We start from the raw sequence: 20,912 nt of genomic DNA, 5'->3' as shown, positions 1-20,912 counted from the left end.
CAAACAGATGAGATATTATCAAATTATACAGAAAATCAATGCATTGACAATAATTGTCACATAAATACCAATGAGATGCTTATCTCAAACCCTTTAAACAGTGATCAGCAAAACAAATTGCATGCAATCCTAACCAAACATTCAAACATATTCTCAATAAATAAATACGACATCGGGTTAATAAACACCGAAAAATGCACAATAAATATCACAAACAATGTCCCAATAAATTTACGTCCGTATCGGTGCTCACCATCGGATCAACAGGTAATCGATGATCAAATCGATAAATTACTAGAAAAAGGATTTATTAGGAAAAGTGTCAGTCCATACAGTTTCCCTATAACTCTCGCTTACAAAAAAGACGAGGGTACAAAAAGCCGGCTAACCATAGATTATAGGAAACTAAATAAAATTACAATTCCCGACAATTTTCCGTTCCCGCTATTCAATGACATTGTAGACAAACTCATAGATTGTGAGTATTTCACAACCCTAGACATAACTAGTGGTTTTTGGCACATAAGAGTTGACCAAAAAGATATACATAAGACAGCATTTGTCACTACAAATCAACACTACGAGTGGCTAACTATGCCGTTCGGCTTCAGGAACTCTCCTATGATTTTTCAGAGAGTTATACAAAATATATTAATTAAATATAATTTAAATAATTTTGCTCATAATTATTTAGATGATATCATAATACATTCAAAATCATTAACTGATCACATAAAACATATTGAAAAAACATTAAGTGCATTAAAGTGCGAAAACATAAAATTAAAATTAACAAAATGTAAATTTGCAAAAAATACTGTACAATATTTAGGTCATTATATAACTAAAAACAAATACACACCAATAAATGATAACATTATTGCAATTAAAAATTTCCCTAAACCAAATACAGTTAAGCAATTGCAACAATTTTTAGGAAAAATCAATTTCTATTATAAATTCATACCAAATGCATGCAAACAATTAAACCCATTATATAATCTACTCAAAAAAGATACTCAATTTAAATGGGATACCGAATGTGAAAATGCATTCAATTGGGTTAAAACATACCTAACAAACAAACCAGTCTTATCTATATATGACGCAAATAAAGAATGCATACTCTATACCGATGCCAGCAAAATAGGTACCGGAGCCGTGCTTAAGCAGATGCAAAGTGACGGTAAACTACACCCGATAGGCTACTTTTCTCGTAAGTTATTAAACTATCAGAAAAACTATAATGTCTCAGAGCTTGAGTGTCTAGCACTGGTCCAGTCGCTTGACTACTGGCATCATTATCTCTACGGCAATCAAGTGATTGTATACTCAGACCATAACCCATTAAAGTGGTTAAACTCAATTAAAAAACCGACAACACGTTTGTTCAATTGGGCTCTCAGGATAGGACAGTATAATCCTGATGTCAGGTATATTACTGGTAAAACTAATATCGGTGCAGACCTATTGAGTAGAAACCCTGTACTCGAAGGTAATGATAAATACTGTACTACAAAATTTCTCAATATATTAGAGCTAACAGATAATTGTCAAACATTACCAATAAATATCATAACTACAGACATAATAGTTGAAACACAAAAACCATTCATTAAAATATTACCCAAACATTGTATTCTTGAAAACAATATCATAATCAGACAAAAGGCTGACACCAAACGTATATACATACCCGACCCGCTCATACCTAAACTATTAAGTATTGTTCATAAAAATTATGGTCATATAGGTGCTCATGCTATGACACAATTGATTTGTAGCGCATATTATTTCAAAAATATACACAATCATATCAATGATTATTTAACCAAATGTTTAGTTTGTCAAACAAATAAAATTAGTAGGAAACAAAAGTTGGGATCACTGTCCCAAATAGGTCCGGCACAGCAACCGTTTGATATCATATCCATTGATACAGTCGGTGGTCTGGCCGGGTATAACTCAAAGAAACAGTATATTCATGTAGCTATTGATAACTTCAGTCGCTTCCTATGGACTACCGCTTCCAGTACTCAAAGTGCTAAGGATTTTATATAATTAATCAAAAATGTTTGTCAAACACATAAACCAAAACTAATTCTGGCCGACAGGTACACAGGTATCAAAAGCAATGAATTTAGTAATTTTCTTGAAAAACACAACATTAAAATCATGTTTATTACAACAAATTGCCCGCAATCTAATGGGTTATGCGAACGTATAAACCAAACATTAGTTACTAGACTTCGCTGTAAAATCAATGATAATAATCAATCAATTTGTTGGCCAAAATTACTAAACCATTGTACACACGAATACAACAATACAGTACATTCAACAACACAATACACCCCAAACTATTTATTATTTGGCGTCAAACCATTTGACCACTACATGTATGGATCTCAGGTTACAGTAGATAAGGCGCGAAAAAATGCATTTAAAAATTCATTAAATAGTCATACAGTGAACAAATCATATTATGATAGACATCATAATCCATTTGAATTCAATGTAGGAGACCTAGTATTAGTCGACTATAAAAATAAAATATCGCGTAAAAAGTTAGATCCATTAATGTGTGGCCCATATAAAATTGTAAAAAAATTATCTAACATATCATATGTACTAAATTGTGATAAGAAGGGCAAAAGTACCGACACATACCATATATCCAAACTCAGACCATACATACCTGAAGGGATGTCATAAAACCCAGGGATGTAAATATAGAAAAGTTATTTTAATGGGAAAAACTAATAAAAGTAAATATAACTAAATTTCAATCAATGTTCCCATACTTTTGACTATCTATTCCTAGAAACCTATTGTCGGTATCTCTCGAACAACCCTTTGAACCCAACCCTATGTACCACTTTTATCACAGTTTATACCTTAAAATATCAATTAAAACTATTGTCACACACATACACAAACACACATACATTCATTTCAATTATATCTTATACACAGATATCATACATATTTCTAAAAATAAGACCACACTTTGAAATGTGGGTCAAACTGACCTTCCAGTGGCCAACCATTCAATACATTTTATTATATGTTAAAACCCTATATAAATGTATGTCAAACAATAGATACGTATGCGTTGTATACCATAGTCTATGCTTATAGACATCATATCATATATGAAATACAAATATTTCATATCAAATGTATTTTCAATAATAAAGTTTTAAATAAAGTTTTTTCATTTTCACTCAACACATCGACTGCAATTCATTTCAATTGTTTTTTATAATTCATACCATATTTTTACGCCACGACAAATATAATTATAGATTCTATATTTATATGGGAAACTATATCTCTAAAACTTTAAAAGTTTTTTAAAAACCAAACCGTTTTATTTTGTTGCTAACCTACTCTATTGTAGCCTACAGTACAGTATAGCTATAGTATAGTATACTATAGCTTATGGATGGTATTGCACTAACAGAGTAATTGTTTAATTTTTTTAAAAAAGTTAAATATACTGTATATATATTAATTGTAATTTAATTAATTATTTTTTAAAAAAATTATTTTTAACTATAAAATCATTTTAAATGTTTGTTTAAAAGTTAATAGTATATTATAATATTTAATTGCTTAATCACTATTATTACGATGACTATTAATTATACAGTAGTATAATGTACTTTTAGTTATTTTAATATCCATTGAAAAATATATTTAACAAAAATTATTAAAATAAAATTAATTTTTTAAATGTCTATATTTAAACAAAACGATAGTTTTAAAAAAGTTTATCTAACCACAAATAATAATAATAATAATAATTTTATAATCAAAATTTATTTAGACATCTGAAAAATAAATGAAACACAAATTCATTATTATTAATAATTTGTTTAATTTTCTAATTAGAAATAATAAAATATTTTTATCAACTTAATGATATGCAAATATGCTGACAAAATTTTTAAAAAAAAATTTATATTAATAACTTAAATATTTATATAAAATATTTTTTTTATTTATTTAAATAATTAAATTGTCTGACAATCACATAATACATAAGCATTTATTTATTAAAATATTTAATATAAATTTTTGTTGTTATGTATTTTTATGAAATCTGTATTAATTTAACTGATTTTTAATTATTATTAATTTATTATTATTATTATTAACACTTAAAACATATGTCATTTTGTCTAGGTGGTCTGATTTTTTAAGCTTAACTTATAATTTAAAAATAACATAATTATCAATAACTAAATTTATAACTATTAGTTGATTTATATCGTATGTATATTAGCAAGGTATAATCATTAATAATTCATATATATTTTTGTAAATCATTATTATCATATTTTTATTATTGCAAAATTATAACTTGTATACTAAATATTAAATGATAAGGCTAATTTTTATTTTATTGAGATTTATAAAGTTATTTTACCTAGATAGATTTATTAGATAAATTTTTGTCTTCAATATAATAATTTAGTTTATTTGATGTAATTTTTTGTTGTTGATGTTATTTAAATAGTTTAACATTTTATATATGTTTATCCAAGAAAAAATTTATAGTAATATAAAAATTTAATAATTATTGTGTTGAACTTAATTGAATATTGTTTATGTTAGTTTTGTATCAAATTAAACCATATTGGTAGGTATTAATATCTATATATATATTTATTTATATATATTTAGTATATGTATATAATAATATATAAATAAAAAAATTTAATCTAAAAAATTTTTAATAATGTGTTTGTAGTAAATATTTATTTATTTTTCTAAAAAAAGTGATTTACTATTAAATGTTGTTTTTTAAAAAAAACTAATATAAATATAAAATAAATTTACATATATTTTAATTGTGTTTTTTTATTTGTGTTAATTAGGATACACACATATATTAAACAATTGGTACACTTTTATTGTCATTGATTTTTATTATTAAACAATTATTATTTTTATTATTATTACTGTACATAACATTGATCTCGAATTAAGTTCCTGGATGACTTTTATTTTTAAAAAAAATTGTTTAATCAAAATCATTATAAAAACTCCAGTACTTTCCTCTTAATTGGTGTCAAATTATTTTTAAAAAAAAATTAGTTAATCAATAATATCTAATATTAATAATAATAATACAATAAATATTAAAAAACTATTTTTTATTGGCAATAATTGCCAAATAAATTAATTAAAAAAATGAATTTAAACGAACATTTTGTGGATAACGACGACGACATTGTCATCAGCGGTCTGGCCGGCCGTTTCCCCGAATCCGATACATTGGACGAGTTAAGTGACAATCTGTTGGCTAACAAAGATCTGATTAGCGAAGACGCCCGACGATGGCCACCAGGACTATACGGTTTGCCGACAAGAAGCGGCAAATTGAAATCGTTAGATAAATTTGATGCCCAATTCTTCGGCCTGAATGGCAAACAAGCAGATTATATGGATCCACAGGGAAGGATACTTCTGGAGGTTACCTACGAAGCAATGGTCGACTCCGGTAATAGAGATATAGATATTATAAATATGATATTTTTAAACCAATTATTGATTAAATAATTGATTGAATTGAATTGAAAGGCTGGAACCCGGCATCACTTCGCGGTACAAATACTGCTGTATTTGTTGGCGCCTTTCTGACCGAATCCGAAGAAAGTTTGGCCAGCAATCCGAGTAAGGTTATGGGCTACGGAGCCACTGGAACCAAGAGGAATATGCTATCCAATCGGGTATCCTATGCGTTTGATTTGCGCGGACCATCCCTATCGTTGGACACTGCGTGCAGTTCATCAATGGTTGGCCTACAGTTGGCCTTTTCGGGTATGCGGGCCAACGAATTTGATATGGCCATCGTGGCCGGCGTCAATGTTAATCTGAGACCCGCTACGGCACTGGAGTTTCACAAACTAAATATGCTATCCATTGATGGCAAATGCAAATATTTGGACGAATCGGCCAACGGCTATGTCCGATCGGAAACTGTTTCGGTATTATTGTTACAAAAGCGCCGAAACGCACGGCGAGTGTACGCTACAGTTATTCACGCAAAGACCAACTCGGATGGCAATAAAGCCGAAGGTATTACCTATCCGTCGGCAAAGTCACAGACAGAGCTAATGGAAGCGACATTGAAAGAGTCGGGTGTCAAACCTGATTGGGTTCGCTATGTCGAGGCTCACGGAACCGGAACGTCGGCCGGAGATATGAATGAGTCCAATGCTATATACAATGTATACGGAAAGGAAAGGTATGTGACAATGGATTACTAATAAAAAAAAACAAAATATCAGTCAATGCCGTCAATGATTTTTTGTTTTGTTTTTGTATAATAGATCGGATCCATTGCTAGTCGGAAGTGTCAAATCCAATTTGGGTCACACAGAGTCATCGTCGGGCATGTGTTCTCTGGCCAAAGTGGTCATTGCTTTTGAGAGGATGAAAATTCCGGCCAGTCTTCATCTACAACGACCAAATCCAAAGATAGTTCCGCTAATCGAAGGCCATCTATTACCGATTACCGAAAATCAACCGTTCGAGGACAGTGTTGTTCCCGTCAATTCGTTTGGTTTCGGCGGAACCAATGTCCACGTTCTGGTCAGACCACAACAGTTGGCCTACAATTATCGCAAACAAGGATTTGTCGATGAAATTCCACGACTAATTCTGGTCAATGGCCGAACCGAAAACTCGGTCAATCATATTATGGATTTTATTGTCGCCAACAAAGACAAAGCCGATGACGACTTTCTAACATTGCTCAGCGCTGTTACCACTGATGGCGAATCAAATGGTATGGATTACAATGGATATATGATACGCGATGTTTCCGCCCAGAGTTTCGAAGAAAGGGAGCGAACGATCAGCAAAGTTGGCGACCGACGGCCCGTTTGGTTTGTCTTTTCGGGTATAATTTGAAACATATTTTCGGGTTTTATTATTTTTTGTGGCAAATAATTTTTATTATTTCTGTATAGGAATGGGAACTCAATGGACGGCAATGGCCAGAGGTTTGATGAAAATCGAAATCTTCAATCGATCCATTCGACAGTCGGCCGACATATTGGAAGAGTACGACATAGAACTGTTGAAACTGATACTCGAAGATAACGACGATCTACTGATGCCGATACTGTCGTCATCGGTTGGTATTGCGGCCATTCAGATAGCACTGGTCGATTTGTTGCGGGCATTGGACATCAAACCGGATGGTTTTCTTGGCCATTCGTCCGGCGAGTTGGCCTGCGGTTACGCGGACGGAAGTTTGACGGCCCGCGAGACAATCCTGTATGCCTACTGGAGAGGCCGGTGCGTCGAACAAGGAAAACTGCCGAAAGGATTGATGGCCGCCGTTGGTCTGACATGGGAAGAAGCTAACCGTCGGTGTCCATCGGGAGTGGTAGCCGCGTGTCACAATGCAGTCGATTCGGTAACCATTTCGGGCGCTTACGATAGTGTGGATAAATTTCTGGCCAAACTCAAGGCTGAAAATATTTTCACAAAAACTGTCAACAGCTGTGACATACCGTTTCACAGTTCATACATGAAACTCATTGCTCCGGATATGATCCGTAAGTTGACATCAGTCGGCGCCAGCAAACGTCTGCGCAGTTCCCGATGGATCAGTTCTTCGGTACCGCAGGACAAATGGTCGACACCTGAATCCCAGTACTCGACACCCGAATACTATGTCAATAACCTGACTTCGCCGGTACTGTTCGATGAAGCTGTTAGACTGATGCCGAAAAATGCCATTATTGTCGAAGTGGCGCCCGATTCGCTGTTCAGGAATGTCATCAAACGAAGTCTGGGCACTGACTGTACATACTTGGGTCTAATGAAACGTAACAGCGCTGACAGTCTAAGACATTTGTTGTCCACCATTGGATCACTTTATAGTCTGGGATTAAAGCCAAAGATCAGCAAATTGTATCCGAAGATTGCCTATCCAGTGAAAAGAGGTACCCAATCGTTAGGTTCATTGGTTAGATGGGATCATTCGGACAGTTGGCTGGTCACACTATATCCCGATTATTTCAATAATAAATCCCAATCGGAACTGACCATTGAAGTGGATTTTAGCAAACAAGAGAACAAGTTTTATTTGGATCATTGTATCGACGGTCGACTACTGTTTCCGGCTATCGGATATCTCGATATCGTTTGGCAAGAGTTTGCCAAACAACAGTCAACCAGTTGGGATCAGCTGCCGGTAATCATTGAAAACTGTCGTATTATTAGGCCAACAATCATGCGACCCGACAGCCAGTTGACATTCAAATTGAATTTATCGCAAATCGATGGCCAGTTTTATCTGTACGAAAATCAACAGTTATCGGTTACCGGACGCATACGAGTGCCGAAAAAGGGAGAAAAATTCCTGCCATTACACCAAAAGTATTTGAATTCGCTGAAAGAGTTAGCCGATGTCGTCGATGGAAATGGACATCAATTGGATAAACAATCGGTATATAAAGAGCTAAGAATTCGCGGCTATCACTACGACCCGCAGTTCCAGTTGACTTCAGCGGTCGATGTGGACAAAGGTGTGGCCAAAATCCAGTTAGTAGACAACAATGTGGTCACTTTCGGTGATGCAATGCTTCACTCGAGTATACTACAGGTGCCGACCCGTGATCTCTATCTGCCAACTGGTATCCAATCGTTTCATTGCGATCCACGTATTCTTCTGGCCAAACAAGCAGACAGAGAAGTAGAAGACAATTCTTCAGCATTGCTAGTGTTGTCCAATTTGACGGCTAATTATTTGTTGGCCAACGGCCTCGAGTTTCACGGCATCGAGACCAGACGGGCATCCAGGCGTCAGCAAACTGAAGAACTATTACTGGAAAAGTATGTTTGGTTGCCATATATGGACAACAATAGTCTTCAGCCGAGTTGGCAACAGCTTTGCAAAAGCTATATTGAATTGACAGATGAATTGGTCAAAAACAGACCACAAAAGTCCAGCAGTAAGTTATCAGAAATGAAAGATCGTTTTAGCCAATTATTGACTGCAAATCAACTAAATGATGATCGAGTGGTACTGAAGAAGGCTATCGAAAGTCTTAGTCTAACCACAATTGCAGAGCCGTTGTCATCGAAACCGTTTGTCAACGATTTGTCTGCAGATTTCTTGAACAATGTATACTTTGATGAAACTCTTTTGAGACCAGCTGTCGATATAGTACTTGAAAACAGTGTACTGAATGGCGATCTCAATGTTTTGGAGATAAATCCTAACCAAAGTGTATGTCATCAGCGGATTATACACTATTTGAAAGACTCATTTTATGGCCAACGGATCAAGTATTCAGTTTACAATCCATTTGGTATTCAAACCACCAGTGATACAGATATAGGTAATAGAGTTTGTCATAGATTATCAATTATTCATTTTTTCTTGGATTTTATCAGATAATCTTCCGTACGATCCGATTGACATCAATCTATCGATGCAGACAAAGATGGTCCAAACAAATCCGTATCAATTGATTATCATCAGAGAACAGTACGCCGTTCACAATGGTAACAAAGAACGACTAATCAAATGGGAAGATATTATGCGATTTGTCAAAACAAATCTCGACATCAATGGCTTTGTTTTGGTGCTGAAGAGGACACAGTATACAAAAGCAGAGAAAACAGTTTTATCGAGATTTGGTTACAACGAATCGTCGCTGATTGAGTCAAACAGTTTGATAGAATTGATCCAAAACTTTGCCGGTCTATCGCTGGTTAGTAACCGATCGGATAGCCAGTCGGCTACGGCGACATCAGCAGTAATGTTGTTCAGAAAACTGGACGCCAGTCAGCCATCGCTGGCCAACGATATCATAGTCAGAGTCAGCCATAACAACAATGAAAATCTAAAACAATGGTTGGATCAGCTAAAAGATGAACTTAATAATAAAAGCGATCAAAACAACAACAATAGTCTTATTTGGCTCATCTCGGATATTACTGAAGACTCGGATACCTGTAGCGGAATTGTTGGTCTTGTGAATTGTTTGCGCCGCGAACCGAATGGCCATCGGGTGCGGTGTATATCGGCGCTAGAATTTGACGACTTAGAGATGTCGCGATCGGTTGGCGGAGAAGTCGACTTCAAAGAGTTGGTTCATAATTCGATATTTGAAAATAATTTGGTTATGAATATCTACCGTAAAGGACAGTTAGGTTCGTATAGACATTTGTCTATAGGCGAGGAGAGCCTAACAAAGGTTCAGTGCCGACACGCATCCATTGATGTCTCAGCCAAACAATCAAATCCCGTTTGGTTGGAATCCAAACATAATCTATGGCCAGAAAACAAATTAAGTCATCAGAATAACAAAATTTTGATTAATGTCTACTACGGTGTCATCAATGCTGTTACCACCGACAATGACAATGGAGTCATCAAACCGTCTATTGGTCCCAATTCGTCAGCCGCAACCTGTCTTCAGTTTAGTGGAGTTGTCGACAGTACTGGTGACCGTGTTTTCGGTATACATTCGCCGCCTCAGACCAGCTCTGCTAACATATCGACAACTCTTGTTGTCGACGATAAGGAAAGTTTTATGGCAGTGCCCGACAACTGGTCACTCGAGGAGGCCTGCACTGTACCCGAAGCCTACGGATCAGCCTATTGGGCACTCATCGAAAATGGTCGCCTATTATCCAAGCATACAGTAGTCATTCACGGAGCTAACCGGCCCAACGGACGGGCAGCTCTGGCTGTCTGTTTAAGCCGCAAGTGTCGTGTCTTTTGTACTGTCGATAGTCACGAATCTATGGCACAATTATTGGCCGATTTTTCGGCCTCCGGTTTGTCGCCAAAAAACATTATCAATACTGCAGCCGATTGTTTCAAACAGGAGATTATCGACAATACCGACGGAATCGGTGTCGACATTATCTATGACTCAAATGTTGCCAATGATATTGATTTTAACGATTCAATTGCTTGTCTCAAACAAAAAGGATGTTATATTAGTCTGGGATATAAAAATAATTTTGCAAAAAATGGTTAAAAAAAATTAATTAATATTTTTTTCTAAAACTATTATAATAATTGTTATTATTTTCATTGAATTTATTATTATTATTGATTTAAATTAGTAATTATTTTTTGTAATTAAATTTAATTTTCAATTAGGTTTTATTAGCGACAAAAATATAACAATTATGAGAATCAATTTGAATGATATATTTTTTAGTCAACAATCAGACGCCGATAATAATAATAGTTTATCAGACAAACAAAAAGTTTTCAATTATATTAGAGACGGTATCAGAGATAATGTGGTCAAACCGTTCAAAGACAGACACATTTTTACTATCGACAACATTGCCGGTGCCGTCAAATACATGAATAAAACCACCGATGACGGTGTCAACAACAACAGCAAACAACAACAAGTGGTTTTAGTAGTCGTTCAAAATGAGACCAATAATAATAATTTGAAAAAATCCCAATTGATGGTCAAGGCTGTCCATAATACACAGTTCCCCAGCAATGGCTCTATGATTATTACCGGAGGTTTAGGTGGTTTCGGTCTGGAGTTGGCCTATTGGCTGGTCGAACGGGGTGTCCGACAGCTTGTACTGACCAGCAGATCCGGTGTCAAGAACCAGTTCCAAGAGTTTACGATCAAACAGCTGCGCAAATTGGGTGCCAATGTTGTCATTTCGACGTTAGACGCCAGCGATGAACGACAGTGCGACCAATTGATCAAAGAAGCCAACACTTTGGCACCGGTTTACGGTATATTTTCGTTGGCAATGGTTCTCAGCGACGGTTTGCTAGCAAATCAAACACCGGAATCGTTGCTTAAAGTGTTTGCGCCCAAAGTCAAGGCCATAACAATTATGGACACTTTGTCGCGTGTTTTGTGTCCAAATTTGCACTATTTTGTAGCCTTTTCGTCGGTCACTTCGGGCAGAGGTAACGCTGGCCAATGTAACTACGGTTACGCCAACTCATATATGGAAAGACTGTGCGAACAGCGCACTAACGATGGTCTGCCCGGACTGGCCGTCCAGTGGGGTGCCATCGACGATGTCGGTGTTGTTGCCGACATGTCGACCACGAAAGAGCAGTTGACTGCCCGAGGCGTCGGCGGTACTGTTCCTCAACGTATACATTCGTGTCTATCGCTGATGAATCACTTTCTTCGTTCAGACAAAGACAACAGTGGTGTTGTCAGTAGTCTATTGAGAAAAGATGTCGAAGTCGTCGACAGTGTCGATAAAAAAGATATCAAAGGATTAGTGGCTTTTATTTTAGGTTTGTTTTTCTCGGGTTTTACAGTATATATACTGTATAACCGGTTATTATTATTTTTTATTGATTGATTGATTGGTTGGTCTAAAAAACTTTAGGCATTAGAGATGTGTCGAAAATCAAAGACCAGTCCAAACTATCCGATCTGGGAATGGACTCATTGATGGTCGTTGAGATCAAACAGGCATTGGAACGGGAGTTTCAGGTCATACTATCACTGAAAGAGTTGACTGAAATAACATTTGGATCTCTAGACAAACTGTCCGCTAAATAATTAATTAATTGTTAGTTTATTTTAATTTTATTTTATATCAATAGATATATACTATGTTTTTAAAAAAAATAAATAAATTATCATTATTAATTTTAACTAGGATATTTTATATTAATATTAATTTTGTATTTTTTGAAATTATTAATATATTGTTTGTTTTATTTTAATGGATACATACAATATTATAAATACAATGGCTAAAATAATTTATATTTAGTCAAAAGACTCAAAAAAAATTTTTAGTTAATTTTATTTTTTTTTATAAAATTTTATGTCATTCAAACAAGGTGATTTTTTTAATTAAACTCAATATGTTAACTAATAAATACTGTTAACAATTTGTTTATTATATTTTTAATAATAGATTATTTGTTTTTATATGTATTTTTTAAATCTAATAGTTTGTTATAATAAAATTTTATAATTTGATAACAAAAAAGTTTGTAAATATTTTTAAATATTTAATGAACTAAATAAAAAGTTATCCGAAGACAATACAAAATAAAATTGTTTAATCAATAAACAAAACAAAAAAAAATATTTTAAATATTTTTTTAAACTTTGGTTTTCAACTGTCTATTGCTATACAATGAATAGGCGAACATAAATATAATTATTAATATGAAAACTGTCGGCAAATTAGTCTTGAATTGATCCCAAAATGTTATACGAATGGTCTGATGGATGACAATCAGTTTGATTACCGAAATAGTTGTGTTTGTTATGTCGTCTACACATCTAAACTCAAAAAACACAAACACAATAAAACATCAATAAAAATAAATAAATAAAATCAAAACTAATTTCTCATCAATAAAAAAAACCTATAATTTCGTTGATCATATGGAAGTACTTTATTGATCACCAGATTATTGCTGAAATCAATTTTGACTCTTCCGTTAGTCAACTGATGAATACGGAATGGATTTATACGGTAATTGAATCTATTGAGCATAGATATCGAGGAATTATACCAAACATACCAGTGCAACGAGTCTAGTGGTCTATTAGTGGGTTTTTTTAAAATATCCACAAATAAAACAATCATTTTTTTATGAAAACAAAAATCCATTTATATATATATATAAAGTTAGATATAATTGTCTGTCTATTAACTTATTGCATGTAAGCACCAGTTTGTCGCCCGAATTGACAATCAATACCCGTAACATTGACATCGCCGACGACAGAGATGTCTTGAATTGGGCGAACTCTCGTTTCCTTAGCTGATCCTTGACTTCCGCCGAAACATTGGTCGTGAGTGCCGAACAATTTTCCAGCTGACAAACGGCGTACTGGAGTTCCGATCGCCGCAATTGTATCGTATCGATTGCAGTCAAATTTCGGGGCAAACTTGGCGACCGACACGGAATTCCTATATCCCGGAGTCCATACAAATCATTGTCAAACAATGGTATGTCTGTACTGATAGTAGCAGACAGTGGCTAATAATGGGGTGTTTTTTTAGTGGAGGTATGAAAAAAAGTTATAATAAAAATCTTAATTTTAAATATTTTTTTTGATGGTCTCTTACTTTTATCGTACAGACGCCGATCCGTCTAATGAGTCCTAATGGACATCGAGTACATGACGACCAATCGGACCAATCGGTAAATATTTTAAATCTATTATCAATTATTATAGTATTATTATCATCATTATCATTGTTGTCGTTGCTGTTATTGTCAATTAAATTGATATTATTTTTATCAAAAACAATCAAATTAAACGCTTCCAGACTGTAGACAGTAATATAGTGTATGGCATATATTGTTGAATTATAAATACAATAATAGGTATGACTTTGGTTATCGTATTTGAAGTTAACATCAATAGTCAAATTGGTGGACATCATTGTCGGCACTCTGTCCAGTCGTAGTGGTTGTGTGTTGTGGCCATCGGACGTGATATTAAACCAAATTATATTATCAATTGGTTTACTTATATTAAGACTTTAATATTTTATTTTAGATGATAAATGAAATATAGAAAAAAAAACAAAAATAAAAGTTTTCATTTAATAATAAATGTTTTTTTTGAATATTAATATTAAAATAATACTATACATTACCATAGATTAGTGCACTCAAGTCTTAGAGTAGTTCCCATAGATACTAGATTTGAGCTAACAGTAGGTCCGGCAATGTCAGCAACTGTCCGATTAAGACAATTGACATAATCGTCATCACTTTTGTAGATATATTCGTCGGTCAATTGCGATACCCGGCGATAGACATTAGACCAACTGTTTTTGTTGACCTCAGTTTCGCCATCGTCGTCGTCGTACTGGTGATGATGGGCGCCGTTGTTATCTAACTGATCCGATAGACAGACAGTCAATAAAATTATTACTATTATTATAAACAATACTATTTTTGACATTTTTGTCATTAAAATAAGGGTTTAAACGAAATTATATTTTATTTTAAATCCTAAAATAATTAAATATATGATATATACAGTGCATTATGTATTGCATGAACAATACAATGTACATTGTTATAAAAAACAATCAAATATTATAAATGAAATAATACATAAATTTTAATTAATAATTATTTATTTATAGATTATATTATAATTACTATTAATTTATTGAGTTAAAGATTAAGCAATGGTTTTCAATTGTAATTTATATACCCTGTATAGTGTTGGGTAAAGTTTTTCAAATGTATAAATATGGTATATATGTAGTACTGTACATACAGTATATTATACAATACAAAATATATTAATATTTATAAATTTTTAATTTTAATAAATGTTAAAAATATGATTTAATTACATAAATAGTTTATTAATTTGTTTTCTTTACAAAATACATGATTTTATATTAGTAATTTTTGGTATATTCATAATAATATTATAGATTTTAAAATTCATCCACAAATTGAATTATATCTAAAAGAGGCCATCAATAGTGAATTAAACATGAATTATATATATATATATAGTTTTATTAAGAGATCCACTAAATAATAGTCCACAACATGGTATGGATGAGGTGGTGATACTTATTAGGAGATCAATTGTGGCCACAAATGCTCAAACTAAAGGATCAACTAATGGCTTATAAAGATATAGAAAATTTCGATATATTAATTCAATATATATATGACTGCATTTTCTTATTATCGTTTTATACCTATTGGTGACAGATATAATAATTTGAAACAATATAATAATTATGAGATTTTTTTGTTGTTTGTTTCATTCAATACAACCATAAACTAATAGTTATAAAGCATTTTATTTACTAATATTTATTGACATTTAAAAAAAATAACAAAAACTAATTTGAATACAATTTGCAATTAAAAAATAAGATTTTTTTTTGTTTGAATCTAATGAGAGAAAACAAAAACTTGATTTTGAAGAGTAAAGAGAAAACATTTTTGTTGTTTGTTTTTGTTGTATATGTAGTGATCGGTCGGTCATATCATTAGACGACAACAGCAACAACAAAAACTACCGGTGCTTTCTTTTTTTTTTGGTGGACTCTATTTTTACTAACCGGCGAACCGATTGTGTCCACCGCCGCTAAACAAGTGGTGGTTCTTCTGGTATTTGATGGCCACCAATGCAATGGTAGCGCCAATAGCTAAGCCAACAATAAGCGGGACAAGAAATCCTCCGTTACCGCCGAAGCCGGCGATCGATTGGTTGGACGCTGTGGACGAAGTTTTGCCGACTTTGGGTCCCATTTTCCGAAAATCAAATACAAGTCAGATATGACAGTCAAGACACAGTGAATCTCTGTATTGGATTTTTTTTGCCAACAAAATAGTTGATTAATTTTTTTTTTGTTGCAAATAACTGTTTAAATAACTAATGTTTGTTTTTTGTATTACTTCTATGAATTTAAATTGTTTTTTTTTTAAATATTTCAATTGATTTATCGTTTTGTTGGACTGTAGTCGCGCACAATATCATTGTTATTGCTATTATTATACCTTATATTTGATTGATAACTAAATTGATTTACTATTGGATTTCTAGTTTCTAATCGCGCGACTATAATATAAAAACAATAGTAGTTTAAAAAAAAAGTTTTTTATTAATTATGATATCTTTTAAAAAAATCTATTATTAATTTAAACGTATAATTTATCTGAGAATAATTTTTATGCTTTTTTTCTCAGCAATAGTTTTGTGATATAAAATACAATATATATATATATTGAATGTCTTGAATGACTTCATCAATTCATGTCATTTGTTTGATTGGTATATTAATTTAATTAACAAAAATCATAATCATTTTGATTACAAATATTGTTTATTTTTTTATTGTTTCATTGATTGACAACAACAACAACAACAACAACAACAGTGTCGTTGATGTTGTTGACCATTGGATCGGTAGTCGTTGTCGTCGACTCCGAGGATTTCTGTTATGAATACGTGAAAAATGGCCATAAAATTGATTTTTCATTTCGTTTATATGAATACAATTCAAATTTTGATAAAGAGTTTCAAAAGTACTTTTTTATTGGCGATAAATACTGGAAGTTGTCATACAATGACGGATCAAAAGCTGATAGAAATGTTACCATTGATAGGGAAAGTGCCGGTTATTCTAACTGGTTGTCCGGCGAGAAGTATTCAATGGTATGGTATGTCTACTATAAGGCTGACTATAAAAAAGATTATTGTCGTGTCGGTGCTCTACAGGTATTATATAATTCATAATACAATAGTTATAGTTAACCAGACATTAAATACAATACAATACAATATATATATAATTTAATTAATTTAGAAAAACTTAAAAGCTATTGATTGGGCCGTCCTTTACGCTGATACCCTAAATTATAAACAATTGTTTAATACAACAAACATTACATTTGCCGCCAATTTTAGACCAATATTGGCCTGGCTATCGATTCCCTATCAAGTAATGTATAGAGTCATCACATTTATGTCCGACTCGGGTTCAACCAAATCGTATAACTTTAATGATCCAAACAAACCAAATGAAGACATTTCTATGATTAGTCAATATCAACGACCAATTCTTGAAGGAAAACAAGAACAAGAAGTTTATAAAAACTATCCATTGATGGCAATTATTGGACAGTATAGCTATAATGATTGTGGATGTAGTGATGGGAACTGTTGTAGCACTAAAGTAGATGGACAGGGATCTATTGTGTTTATGAATGTCAACAAAACTATTCAGTACTGTTATGTAGGGATACCTCAAAGTGAGGTTAGATATCAATTATCTAATATATAGTACAGTAGTTGTCATTTTTTTTTTAAATAAAAAACTAATTAAATTTTTCTCAATTGTTTGTTAGTGTAAACCCAAGACATTGATCGACTGTTCCGATACTACTTTAACAACAACTGGCGGTCCATTGAGTGGTAAATCAAAATTAATTATTACTTTAGTATTGGTTATCATCGGTATTGTACTATTCGTCCTCATTGTCGCTATAATTTGTTGTCTCAGATACCATGGATTATCTGGAAATAATGGTAATAGTGTTTAGGTGGTGGTGGGAGGGGAAGGGTAGGAGAGAGACCTAATGGATCTAATTGTTTGACTCAATTAATAATATTTGTTTTCTGGTGTCGTTGTCTTTATCCAATTGTTTAGGTTCATCGGTGTCGTTATCCAAACAGTCTGGCATCAAGTCTTCCCAATCGAAGAAATCAAAAAAATCAAAAAAGAAGACAATGAGTAGTCCATCGACAACAGGAAGTTCATCGAAAACTGGCGATCAATCGAAACAAACGATTTCAAAAACGGTATCAAAAACTCCATCAAAAGGTGGTATTTCTGGTCATTTCGGACCGTCAGTCAAGACATCCGGAACACAGACGAAATGATTTTTGTTTTACAGTATATTTATATTTATTATTATTTATTTTTTTGAGTTGACTTTCATTGAAGAATATTCTGCCATTTATTTTAGTTTTTTAAGTCATTTTTCTATTCAAATATATTTAAACTTTATTTATTTTTTTATTATTAATTTATTTGTATAACTATTAATAATTACTCAAATATTTTGAAGACTATTTATATTTCTATTTAATATTAGAATTATATTACGTTTTTTTGCAATTGTCTTTTTATCAAATATGCAAAAAATAAAATCTAAAATAAAAAACACTTTTTTACTATTTTTGTCTCTCAATTAATATTTATTGATATTTGAAAACTAAACGAAAACTAATTTCAATACAAATTGCAAAATATTTTTGAATCTAATAATAAAAAAAACTGTTTTGAAGAGTAAGAGAGAAAACTTTTTGTATATGTAATGATCGGTCAGTCATATAATTAGTCGAAATCTTAGATCACAGATATCTTAGAGAGAAATTATTTTCTTTTGTTTTGTTTTACTTTTCATATTTATATTATTATTAATTTATTGGCTGTTTGTTGACTGTATGTTTGCTGATTGTTACTATAATAATTACTAAACTATTTTGAAATACTATTTGTAATATATTAATACCATAAAGTTTATACAGTATTGTTTTTTATCTATGATTATTTATATTATTTATATTAGATAATTACCATAGAAATATAATGTCTATCAAAAATAATAAGTAAATAAATAATAATTAGTTACGTTTATAAAAATTTTAATGTAATTATTTTTTAAAAAGATGTCATCAATTGAATTGTTAAATAATATTAATATATGTAATAAAATACCACAAGAATTAAAATATAAAATCAAACGAATTCATTGTAATGTAGATATATTTCATAATAAAAGTGTATGGTTTGTGACAATTGATGATCGAGTCTATACATTGGGTGATAACACAAATGGTGAACTTGGTTTGGGTCACAACAATGATATTAATAAACCACATGTTATACCACAATTGTGTGACAAAAATGTTCAGAAATTTATTATAGCAATTAATTTTGGATTATGTATAACAAGTGATCAACAAATATATAGCTGGGGTCGGAATAATTGGAAACAATTGGGTAGACATATCAGTGATAAATACAGCAAACCAGAGATCATTACATTCCTCAGCGATAAATGTATTATTGATATAACGTGTGGTTCACATCATTCACTGGCGCTGACCAGTGATGGCACTGTCTATGGTTGGGGTCTTAGCAGATACGGACAGTGCGGTTGCGGACAACTAATTACTTATATTAAAAGTCCGACTCGTGTTATATTTCCCATAAATACTGTCATAAAATCGATTTATTGTCACAATTGTTGTTCATTTGTCATAACAAGTGATGGACTCGTATACAGTTGGGGTGACAATCAATACAATCAATTGGGACATAAAAATACAAAACATATTATTAAACCCGAATTAATTAATAATATACAGAATATAAAATCCGTTTCATTTAATTATAACAAATCATATTTACTTAATTATAATGGATATGTCTATCAATGCGGACAATATTACAGTGATTTTAATATAATATATAATTACAATAATATTATAAATATTTGCGATAATTTTGTTGAAAAAGATAATAATTATTATGAATTTTTGTTTAATTTTGATGAAACATTAGTTAAAATTTTTGAATTAAATAATACAAATTTTATCGATATTTTTGCCGAAAAACATTACAAAACAATTGAATCATTAGATTTTCAAAAATACAGTGAATTATATGGAAATGATAGAGCATTACAATTGATAACCAAATATCAAACTAATTATTACAAAATAAATATAAAACAATTACAAAAAAATAATGTTAAAATTAAATTAATTCATTGCAATGAAAAAAGTATATGGTTTGTGACAATTGATGATCGCGTCTATACATTAGGGTATAACGAGTGGGGTATACTTGGTTTGGGTCACAACATAGGTGTCAATGAACCACAAGTTATACCAGAATTGTGTAATAAAATGGTTAATAAGTTTAGTATTGGAAACGAGTTTGGGTTGTGTATAACAAGTGATAAACAAATATATAGCTGGGGTTTGAAAACTAAAAAACAATTGGGTAGACATACCAATGATGAGTATAGCAAACCAGAGATTATTACATTTCTCAGCGATAAATGTATTATTGATATAACGTGTGGTTATAATCATTCACTGGCGCTGACCAGTGATGGTTTTGTCTATGGATGGGGTCATAACAGTAGAGGACAGTGCGGTTGCGGACAACAAACTGAATATATTCTTAGTCCAACTCGTGTTAAATTTCCCACAAATACTATCATTAAATCAATTTGCTTCCAATTGGTGTTCATTTGCCATAACAAGTGATGGACTCGTATACAGTTGGGGTGACAATAGTGACAATGAATTGGGACATAAAAATAATAATCAATACATAAAACCAAAATTGATTAATAATTTAAATAATATAAAAAGTATTTCATTCAA

General features: G+C 32.1%; 3 protein-coding genes across 3 annotated transcripts; 2 read left to right on the top strand and 1 right to left on the bottom strand.

Moving 5' to 3' along the window:
- The first annotated feature begins 5,188 nt into the window (after positions 1-5,188).
- Positions 5,189-12,551, top strand: LOC128952745 (fatty acid synthase-like). The gene is made up of 7 exons (XM_054298182.1): positions 5,189-5,512; positions 5,593-6,259; positions 6,345-6,916; positions 6,987-9,371; positions 9,427-11,019; positions 11,150-12,280; positions 12,376-12,551. Exons 1-7 carry the CDS (start codon positions 5,203-5,205, stop codon positions 12,549-12,551), a joined length of 6,834 nt encoding a protein of 2,277 aa, XP_054154157.1. The 5' UTR covers positions 5,189-5,202.
- Positions 12,552-13,519: 968 nt separating this feature from the next.
- LOC128952743 (uncharacterized) lies at positions 13,520-14,403 on the bottom strand. The gene is made up of 4 exons (XM_054298178.1): positions 14,282-14,403; positions 14,086-14,176; positions 13,685-13,996; positions 13,520-13,555 (listed from the first exon to the last, which is right to left on the bottom strand). Exons 1-4 carry the CDS (start codon positions 14,401-14,403, stop codon positions 13,520-13,522), a joined length of 561 nt encoding a protein of 186 aa, XP_054154153.1.
- Positions 14,404-16,752: 2,349 nt separating this feature from the next.
- LOC128952739 (uncharacterized) lies at positions 16,753-20,792 on the top strand. Its single transcript, XM_054298175.1, has 7 exons — positions 16,753-16,778; positions 16,885-17,225; positions 17,314-17,763; positions 17,855-18,035; positions 18,157-18,355; positions 19,487-19,701; positions 20,344-20,792. The coding sequence occupies exons 2-7, from the start codon at positions 16,893-16,895 to the stop codon at positions 20,790-20,792; spliced, it is 1,827 nt and encodes a 608-aa protein (XP_054154150.1). The 5' UTR covers positions 16,753-16,778; positions 16,885-16,892.
- The last annotated feature ends 120 nt before the right edge of the window (positions 20,793-20,912 follow it).

Source organism: Oppia nitens, unplaced genomic scaffold, assembly GCF_028296485.1.
Source record: "Oppia nitens isolate AA-2021 unplaced genomic scaffold, nextdenovo-longstitch-racon4-pilon3 scaffold1_pilon_pilon_pilon, whole genome shotgun sequence".
NCBI classification, from domain to species: Eukaryota; Metazoa; Arthropoda; class Arachnida; order Sarcoptiformes; family Oppiidae; genus Oppia; species Oppia nitens.
This window is presented reverse-complemented; position numbering and strand designations above follow the sequence as displayed.